Here is a 10954-nt window from a genome sequence, read left to right on the forward strand (position 1 = left end):
TCTGTTTCCTAGGCATGGGGCCTTGACCTGTAGACTGATGAACAGTTTTCTTAGGCTTTAAAGGAGTTTTAAGCTTAGCATAAGATTTAATGGTGAGTGTAGTCGGTCTGAAGACACCTTCTGCAACCGAAGGTGTTTCCTCTGCACCGGTGTCTAATTCTGCTCCGGATGATTGTAGATGGCTGCGTCGGCCTGGTAGACTCGGCTTGGGTGTCGGCAGCTGTCTGGGGTTCCAGCTCTGCGGTCGTCAGGGGCTGCGTAGGCGCCTCACTGAAAACCGGAGAACCGGCGACAGGCCCAGCTGAGGCCTCGGGGTCTGGCTTATTCCCAGGCTGCCTGTCCTTATCCTTGTGTTTTTTATGAATTGCGGTAGTCAGCTGCTCCGACGGCATGATATAATTAAATTTCCTACCAAAGTAATGCCGTGCGAAGTCAAAACAGCGTTTGATAGTGCATTTATTAAACCTAGCGCAAAACTGACAACCTGTGACGTCGTGGTCTGGGCCTAGGCAAGGAATACAATAGGAATGGAAGTCCTTATGAGGTATTTGCTTCTCACAAGAAATGCAATTGTTAACTTTTTCTGACATCGGACTGAGGCAAGAAAAGGTTCCCCAATGGGGTACTTAGCTTTATTGAAGACTTCGGACTGAAATTCAAATCAAAAATCTCAGGTGGTGGCCGACCGGCACTTGCAAACTGCTTCTGCTTTGGGCACCGCACGGCAAGAAAGACTGGAGAAAATGGCATCGGATGCCTCTTATATACCCCTGGCGCACTGACGTCAGGGAAGAAGCGACAGCAACCGACGCCGGACCAAGACTTTGGAATTCGGGCCGACTGCGGGACCGCCTGATGGCAGGATAACCCAAGTGTGATGACTGCAGCAGGGTAACACGATGAACATCAACAAAAATTTCCACTGTCAGACACAAACCACACACCAAAAAAAGGGTGACAGAAGAAGACAGCAGCTACTGCAGCAGTGATCATTTGAACATCCACTGTTATGGTAAATTCCACTTATGCAAATGTAATGTATTATCATGCTGATCACTGCTGCAGCAGCCTTAGCTATACGGGTAGATCTCCTTCCACATCCCAAATGTAGTTGGCTAAGGTAAAGAGGCCAGAAGGTCCTGTAGAATGGTCCTACCAAACCTTGAGCTGGATCTACAGAATAAATCAAGTTTATAACCCTTTGCAAAAGTAGCAGCTTCTAGAATCCAACCCTTTCCAAAAAGCCATAGATGACGTCAAGACCCTCGCAGTGCATGCCTTGACACCATCGGGAATAGTTTTGTTAGTACGAGTACGAGTATAACAAAAAGGTACTAGCCTTAAACAACCACTTGGAAATAGGCTATTTTGACACAGGTTGTTCTTTCTTATCTTCACAAGAAATGAACAATTGATACAAAGATCTGAAATATTTAGTTCTGTCACGACAGTACTGCGGACATCCAAGGTATGCAGTATTCTTTCTCCCACAGTTTTAGTTTCAGGAAAGAAAATGGGGAGATGGATAGTTTAGCTTCAAGTAAACTCAGATACCACTTTAGGCATAAAATACCGATTAGTTATCAAAGAAGCCCTGTCCCTATGGAAAATGAGACTGGGTTGACTCACACTAAGAGCAGGCAACTCAGATAACCTTACGGAGGTCAGAGCAATCAGTAAAACTGTTTTCCATGTTAAGAACCTCAAGTCGGCCAGATCAGCTGGTTCAAATGGAATAAGCAATATCTTCTCTAGCACAAAATTTAAATCACAAGGAGGGGCCACTGGTTTTCTTGGAGGCCTCTTATACAACCTCGCTTTCAAGAACATTTTGACAGGAGACTTTCACTAAGAGAGTATCATCCATGGGAAGACATGCTGAAATGGCCAATAAATGAACTTTGGCAGGGGAACAGGAAAGGCCATAAGATAGTAACTCTCTCAAATATTGTAAAACCGAAGAACAACTAGCCCTGAATGGGTGCTGGTAATGATGTTGGCACCAACAAGAAAACCATTTCTATTTGTTTATATACGATTTTCTAATAGCATTAGTACCTGCTCCATTAGTACCTGCTGCATATCTTCAATAAATGGGTGCCTAAAAGGAATTAAGACCCTATCATCAAGGCAGTCAACTAAAGTTGATTGATGCTGGGGTATATCAAACACCCATGGCTCTTCTCTTGAGTAGAACCAGTCTGAGGAATGGTGTGGTAATTGCCTACGGCCATTTCCAAAAAAGGAAGAATCACGGTTGCCTGGGCCAGAAGGGAGTCACCATAATGACCTTGAGGGATTCCTTCTCAATGTTCTGAAGTACCCTAGATATTACTGGAAAGGGTGGAAAAGCATACAGGAACACCCATAAACAAGGATAAGAAAAGGCGTCAGTCTTCCAGGTCTTCTTGCATGGAGTCCTGGGAAAGAATCTTGCCAGTTGATTGTTCAGACAGGAGGCAAACAGGTCTACTTGAACACCCACAGATGGGTCAAATTTTGAAGACAGGAGGCAAACAGGTCTACTTGAAGAACACCCACAGATGGGTCAAATCTTTGAAGACTCCCTGATCTAGTTTCTATTCACAAGGGTCTGACGCACTACTTTGCTCTGACAGAATAGAGGATGGCTGTAGAGTGAAGACTGTGCTCTGAAGCTATATTTCAAGTAACATGGCCAAGTCTACAAAGGGAGTAAAACCTGGTTCCCACTTGACTGTTTATGTACCACATGAATGTAGTATTGGCTGTAGCTACTTCAAGAGGTTTGAGGGACCACAGACGCTTCGCTGTGTTCTGTGCCTCAATCAGGACAAGCATCATCTTGACATATATGTGCTTGCATCGGTCCTTGGTGCTCCACACTCCCTGCACTTTTATCCCTCGTGAAACTGCTCCCCAAGCAAAGTCTGAAGAGTCTGTGGTGACTGAATGCTTTGGAGCAGGGAAGAAGAAGGGGAGACCTGGATTTAAGGATATCTGTTGTCTCCAAACAACTTCTCTTCTGACAATCACAGGCACTGTGATTTGAGGATAAACAGGGTGATGCTGCTGGAACCAAAGACATTTCAGATACAACTGTGCCTGTTATATGGAGTCGTGCCAAGGGTATCATGAGAATTATAAATGCCATGAGACCCAATATCCTGAGGTAATCCCTCACCATGACCGAAGTCAAAGTTGGAAAACCTTAAAAACAGATTTAAATAAAGATCTATTTTTCCCTGTTGAAGAAAAGCACTTTGAACGGAGGTATCTAGCTAACATCCCAGGAAGACCATCCCATGTGACAGAGTCAAGAAAGACATTTGAATGTTCTCTTGGAATCCAAGCTTGTATAAGAGATCGCTCACTCAAGAGAGAGAGAATTACTGACTCTCTGAAAAGACTGCAAAGTTAAGCAAGTCATCTAAACATGGAAAAATGTGGATACCATGTTGCCTGCAGTAAGTTATAACTGAAGCTAAACACTTACTGAACACTCTTGGTGCAGTGGATACTCCAAGGGTTAAGGCAGGGAACTGAAAATGTGATCTAGATACACAAAACCTTGAATGTCTAAAGGATCGGTGAATAGGAACATAAGTATCTTAAGTCTTGAGTTACCAGGAAACTTGAAAGAGGAAGAGAGGAGGTAACAGGTTGTGAAATGACATTCTGAATGTGGACATTACCATAAACAAGTTTAGGAAAGAAATATCCAGAAACTGTCTAAACCCTTCCCCCTCCTGGGAAGGAGGAACTGGTTCCATCACTCTTTAGGGCAGCATGTAATGAAGAAAAGGGGGAAAACAAAACAGTCTGATCTGTTGGGTTGAGTAATGACCCCTGGGGAAAGGATGAATTTCCTCCCACTGCCATCTGTAGCCTTAATGAACTTTTATAAACACCCATTTATTTGAAACAATCTGTTGCCAAATTAGAAAATGAAGATTTGGACTTTCTGGAAGAATAAAGGGCCAAGGTGGGACGAGGTCATATAGTCTCTTGAACACTTCTTCAGACTTGGACTGCCCTTGGTTTTAGGAGATTCTTTTTTGGAATATCCTTGCCATTTCTTAAATGTCCCTTTACCGGAATTTTGTTGAGACTGTTTTTGCCAAAACTGGATGAGACAGAAAATCCCTTTGACAATTTGGAAAAGGCAGGCTGAAAAATCTTAGATTTCCTAGATCAACTTCCCACTTTCAGATCACCTCTGAAGCAGAAGGGCCAAATACTGAATCTCTGTCCAAAGGAGAAATTAAAATCTTTTTTTAAAATAATCCAGAAGGTTCTGAGAATGCAGCCATGGGGCCATAGCTCCAGAAAAAGCATCAGAATCACATACACACTGCAAGCATTGAGTACTGACCTTTGCAATAGACTAAAAGTTATTTAAAGCAGATTTTGCCTCACATGATGCAATTGCAAATAAAAACTTCACATACTTTCACAACTTATCAGAACAAACTTAAACATGAGTCAGAGTATACACTTTATCCCCACAGTCAGCAATAAATTTCCCATCCTTATCAGAAAGAGTAGGATTAGAATTAACTAACTGCTTAGAAGCAGTGTGATCAACTAAAGCTACAGCTGCTGGGACAGGTTTGGGAATAATGTATATAAATTTAAAAGACTGAGGAACTTTATATATCCTGTCTTTTTTTGAGCAGCTGGCTGACCATCGGGAAACTGCAGGCGGTAAGACACAAATCCTCTAAAGCAGACAGGACAAATGGGTGTGGTTTCTGGAAAATCCTTCTGTAACAACTCACAGTATTTTTTGAGGGACTGAGAAACCTCAATGTTCTCCCACTAAAAACACTGACACATTCTAATAAAGGTCTCAGAGAAATGGAAACCTTAAAAGGGAGAATCGAGACTGAGCTCTCTTCGCAGTCTGAATCAAAAATCTAAGGGGAAAAACCTTTACCAGCACCTACATACTACTTGATCAATGTTCAGATTCAGAATCTTGAATTTCTTCAGGAAAAAAAGAATCCCTCTTTCTTTTACCAGAAAACTACTTCACAAGAAGGATCAAAACAGCCTGAACAAATTCCTGAGCCAACCCAGTAAATTTCTATCTAATGAAATTTGAATAGCAGAATATACATGCTTAGAGGCACAGCAAAATGATAGGCATAGTTTTTATTCAAACTAAAGGGGTGGCGAAAGCCACATAACTATGGGCTAGGCTTATAAATGCCCTTGGGCAGATAGCCTAGTATGAACCTATGAACCTATGAACCTATGAACCTAGTTTTCGGTATCTTTTTGACAAGAAAAATGGGGCCAACTATGTCATTAATGGCTGCAGCTACATAACCAGGGATGGGCATAGCATTCTGACACAACAGGAAAACTTCCCTGTTCCCCTTTCCCATGGCCGACAGCAGTGGCTCTCCCTTACCACTGAGGAGACTGAAACAGCTGCAGAGGACGTGGCTAACCCCCGGACAGTAGTGGCCGCACATGTGACACTGGAGGGATATGGGGTAAAAGATGTGTGGTCTGAGGTACAACAAATGGCCACAGCAGAGTCACACACTTGCAGCTGAAGCAAACTGCTTGCCTGTTGTGGTGACAAAATCTGTTTGCTTAACTTTTTCTTTTTGTGGCTGGAAGAAGGACCGGCCATGGGACTAGCAGTCTGTTCAATGGTCAGGTCAAAAATTGACTCTTTCCCGGGAAAGACCAGAAGCAATTGCTGGGAAATACTACCGGACCACAAAAGTTACTTTTTTGACAGAAAAAAAAATCATGGAAAAAAGCACTTTAAAACACTGTGCCAGCAAAACAAAACAAACAATTTCAACACAGAAAAAAAATGTTTTCAGTTACTTTTCACTACTTTTAAATTGACAGAAAAAAACAAGGGCTCTGTTTAAAAGTACATTACAGTGTTGAGACAGCAGGTTAAAATAACAATATTCCTAACTTTAAAATAACTTTCCTGAAGAGGAAAGTAATGACACCAACAGAAATTAAGAAAACGAAGCCCCCCCCCCCCACAAAGGAACTTATCTACCCAGCAAAGAAACACACAAGTCTACTGTGGATCCTTAAAAGCCTCAGGGCTGTGTACTGTTCAACAGTAAAGCTCTGAAGGGCTTTGCATCCAAATTGTCTTTTAGTCAGCTCAAGCTGCCTGACAGTTTGGCCATCTGGAAGGTGACCTGAAGTTTTGGTAACTGGCAAGCTGTTATATCCTGGACAAGAACAAACAAACCATACAGTTAAGCCTAATGCAGCAGTGATTAATATGATGAACATCAATGCATGCAGAGTAACGTTATGTAAGAGGAGTGATAACTAACGGAAGGCAAGAACTGATAAATTTATATAATGGAGCTAACTGCTAAAACTTCAGGAAACATACAATCTATAATGCATAAATGACAAATATTTATATGATTTGTTTTCTTTTCTACTGATGCATGTGTGTCCATGTCTTAAGTAATAATAAATATGTTTAAAAATAAAAACAAAATATAGTTTTAGACTGTTTCTCTACGCAGTTTGATAGGGAGGCAACAGAACATTAATCTGGGAAAGCTTCCTGTGTCGAGTTAATTGCAGCACACAACATTCAGTCAACATTTTTGAAGTGGAGGGATCAGACCATGTCATATCCTAGGTTACATTTAACTAAAATCTAAAGGTTCATTACACAGTAGAATATTACTATCATAGGCTTAGTAGAGCTTCAAGAACTAAAAAAAAAAAACAGAAACCAAGCCCTGTAGTATCTTAAACTTTCTCCTTGCAGTCCATTTACACTAGCACTTAAAAAAAACTTGTGTAGCAGTAACCCATGGCTGGGTGTGGACAATGCTGGATTTACCCACGGTTGGTGTCGTTTGGTCACAAGGCATAGCCCAAGTGACTAAACAAAGCCAACCGTGGGTAAATCCAGCTTTACCCACACCTGGCCAGGGGTTACTGCTATTACACAATGACATTACTAACGAAAAAATTAACTTACTTTTCTTAAATAATGTCCTTGTATAACACTGCCATGGTGCTCTTCCACATTTTTCAACAGTATCATGGGGCTTTCTTGATGTACTGCGCATGTGTATGGGACTTGCGTTCCCACACTTACGCAGTACATCAGTGCTGTGTAAAGGAATCAATGGAGTAAGGAAGATCTCTGTTGCTTTTTTTTTTTTTTTTTTTTTTTTTTTTTTAATTAAAAAAGTGAAATCCAGAGACTTCAAATGTACAGGAGAGAGGATTAGTAGAATTTTTGTAGCATATATTATTGCATATATTATTAGAAGTCTGAGTGATCAGACTTTTTTCCATTAACTCAATTTACAACGGGCATGCTGGCTGGGCTGACCAATCAGCATGTTAATTTTTCAATGTTAATGGTCAGTCATTGTATAATGTGCAGTAACATGCAATGCTTGTAGCTTACTAGCTTTACCTCAGTGGGTTTTTTCTTGACAGCAAGACGTTAAGGAAGCATCCAAAACCTTCGCTTATAAAGCATGCTATTCCTAATCTCAAGTGGGTTTCAAAAAGTACTACCGACTCTTGTTCAACAAGTCCCATCTTGAAATACTGTACAACACTAAATACAGTTTTTGCCAATTTCTAGAATCCAAAAAGACCGCAAAACATGCTAACAATCAACACAATTTAAAGTCAATAATCACACATCTAGACTACTAATCCCCTTACTAATGTATACATGCATGACATACACATGCAAAAACTTGTATATACTACACAACAGAGACAAACCATGAACTGTATAAATTTGTAAATAACTACATACTCAAGATTCTATTAAACGTTAAAAAGTATGCACACATACACAAGAATGAACTATTTTAGATGCTCACAATACAAGGTTGGAGTTAGAAATTCTTTACAAAATGCAAACATATCACAGTAGTACTTAGCATGATCTCACCTGTGGCCGCTGTTTGTGCTGTATCTGGCTCTGTGTCTGTGTCTGCTCCCAGTTTCCCCGGGTTCGATTCGTGCCCACCGATGTCATCATTTACAGTATATACAAATAACAGTATTTACAAGGTAGAAACCTAAAAGTAAAATACATATATATTTGATTCTGTACCGCAAGCTTAACTTTTATTACTTACTTTCTAAGCATTTGGGTAACTTAATTAAGGACCACCACAGAGAGTACCCTTTCTTCAGAGCACCAGATGAAAATGGAAAAAGTCAATATTGAGGCAGTTTACAACAAAAAAAAAACATCAGCATCCACACTCTACGTTAAAGACTCAGAAAAAATTACAGATGTGTACACTTATAAATGTAGATGTTCAAGTGTATTCACTATTGCAGTCATTACATTTGGGATATCTGCTTGCAAATGGGCCTTCAGTTGGCCTGATTATCAAAGTCTTAGGTCCTGCATCGGTTGCTGTCCCATCTTCCATGACGTCAGAGGTATAAAGCATGCAGCCGACACCATTACATCAGTTTTTCTTGCCCCAGATGTCAGGTGCCTCCACAATGGGAAGCAATTATATACAAGGTTACACCTCCAACAAAAAGCAAATACACCAGAAAGCTTTAAGCATAGTAAACAAGAATAGAGGTATAGTCAATAGAAGTCAGGGGGCTGGAGGGAGGGTAACCAGGACTGCAACAGTGAATACACGCAAACATCTACATTTATGGTAAGTGTACACAACTGTACTATGTTCATCGTGTTTCACTGTTATAGTCATTACATTCGGGTAGATTCCCAAAGCTAAGGAAGGGAGGAGGCAATTAGCATTAGGACCAGCTATAAGGCCATGCAAGACAGCAGTAGCAAAACCAGCTCTGGATTTTGAAAAAAAATTGGCAAGTGGTAATACTTGGTGAAGGTATATACAGAACTCATGGTAGCAGCTTCTAGGATGTCCCTGGTAGGGACACCTCTGAGAAAGGTTGTAGCGGTAGATGCAGCCGTGGTGGAATGTGGTCTTATCCCCTGTGGGGTAGGTTTTCCAGGGTGCTTATAGCAGAAATGAATGCAGTGGCCTATCCACTTAGAAATGGTTTGCTTTGAAATGGCCTTCACCTCCGTCCCTGCAGCAAATGCAACCAGCAGCTGTTCAGATTTCCTGAGAGACTTAGTCCAGTCCAAGTAAAATATAAGTTGTCTGTGCACGTCCAAGGAGTGCAGTATTCATTCCCCTTTGATCTGCGGATTAGAAAAGAAGGTTGGCAAATGAATGGATTGATTAAGGGCCACACTGCATACCACCTTGGGCATAAAGGAGGGATTGGTCCTGAGGGACACCCTGCCCACATGAAAGATGATGAAAGGCTCCACTGCCATGAGGGCCTGTAATTCAGACACCCTTCTTGCTGAAGTGATGGCTAGAAAGAAAGCTGTTTTCCAAGAAAGGAATTTCAACTCTGCATTTGCAGCTGGGAGGTACAGTGATATTTTCCAATACAAACTTAAGGTCCCAGGCTGGAGTAGGTGGCTCTCCTGGGTGGTCTTAAGTTTTTGGCCCATCAGAGGAATTGCTTCAGCAGTGGATGAGAGAAGAGGGGTGGCACTGTATTGTAATGAGCTGAAATGTCCAAGGCATGAATTCTGATGGAAGAAAAGGAAAGGCCCTTGTGAAGCATCTCAGTTAAGTATTGAGGCATGTGCGGTAAATTGAGCACTGTTGTGCCCATCCCCTGAGATTTGCTCCAGGAACAGAATCTTTTCCATTTTTTAGCATAGGATTTTCTAATACTAGGCCCCCTTGCCTCCAGAATGACATCCATCACTTGCTTACTGAGGGATGGTAAAAGAGAGATCATGTAATTAGCCAGGCTGCAAGGTTCAGGGTTTGAAGCTGTGGGTGCAGAATCGGGCCCTCCTGCTGGGACAGCAGGGCAGGGGTCTGAGGCAGGTGCCACGATTCCAAAAATGACACTGCAGGGGGGGGGGGTACCAGTGTTGGCGTGGCCAGTCTGGTGCAATAAGTATCGCCCTTAGTTTGTCCTGTTTGATCTTTAGTAGCACTTTGGAAAGGAGAGGCAGAGGGGGAAAGGCATAAACTGATATTTTTTTCTAGGTGAAGGACAAGGCATCCACTTTCCAAGCTTGTCTGTGGAGAGTCCTTGTGCAGAATTTGTCCAATTGGTAGTTCTGGGGGTAGGCAAATAGGTCCATCTCTGGGCTCCCCCATTTGTTTCTCAAAATGTTGAATCTCTTTGCTTCCAGTTTCCACTCGTGTGGGTCCATGAGATTTCTGCTTAGGTCATCTGCCAGTGTATTTAGCTTGCCTGGCAGGAATTGAACTTGTAGGTGCACTTGGTAGCTCAAGGCTGTGTTTCACAGAGCCATGGCTAGTCTGGAGAGAGGGTATGAGTGGGTTCCCCACTGCTTATGTACCACATAAAGTACAGTTTTGTACCTACCATAAATGTAGATGTTCGAAGATCCACATTGCTGCAGTCCTTACTTATGGGTAGTCCGCTGTCCTCGGTCGGCCCGAATACCAAAGTATTAGGCTGACGTCGGTCATGGGCGCCTAGATCTGACATCAGAGCGTCAGGGTATAAAGGCGCATGACCGACGTCATATCCTCAGTCTTTTCTTGCCCCAGATGTCAGAAGGCCAAACCAGAAAGGCCACAGCCAAAAATAGAATACCTCCCAAAAACATGCCCAACAACCACCATCACCTAAAGCATAGCACCAAGTCAAACTACAGTGGGGAAGGAGGGAGGGTAAATTGGACTGCAGCAATGTGGATCTTCGAACATCTACATTTATGGTAGGTACAAAACTGTACTATGTTCTTCATCTCACATTGCTGCAGTCCTTACTTATGGGTAGAATCCCAAAGCAACGGGAAAGGGAGGATGGTAAAAATCATAAAGCATTAGGGGCCGCTAAAATGCCCTGTAAAATAGCAGTGGCAAATCCAGCCCTAGACTTAGAATAAAGAGGAAGGTGGTAATGTTTAGAAAAGGTATGCACTGAACTCCAA

At 42.1% G+C, this 10954-nt stretch overlaps 1 protein-coding gene across 1 annotated transcript in view; it reads right to left on the minus strand.

Annotated features, from left to right (window-relative positions):
• Nucleotides 1-8065, minus strand: part of UBAP2L (ubiquitin associated protein 2 like) — a gene marked incomplete in the record, with an annotated part of 3970948 nt that extends 3962883 nt beyond the window's left edge. The window contains 1 exon segment of the mRNA XM_044080639.1: nt 7913-8065. Within this exon segment, the coding sequence (XP_043936574.1) occupies nt 7913-8002 (90 nt within the window).
• Nucleotides 8066-10954: the final 2889 nt, after the last annotated feature.

The sequence above is a fragment of the Protopterus annectens genome, chromosome 8.part0 (assembly GCF_019279795.1).
Source record: "Protopterus annectens isolate FY-2018-M chromosome 8.part0, PAN1.0, whole genome shotgun sequence".
Classification (NCBI taxonomy): Eukaryota; Metazoa; Chordata; order Ceratodontiformes; family Protopteridae; genus Protopterus; species Protopterus annectens.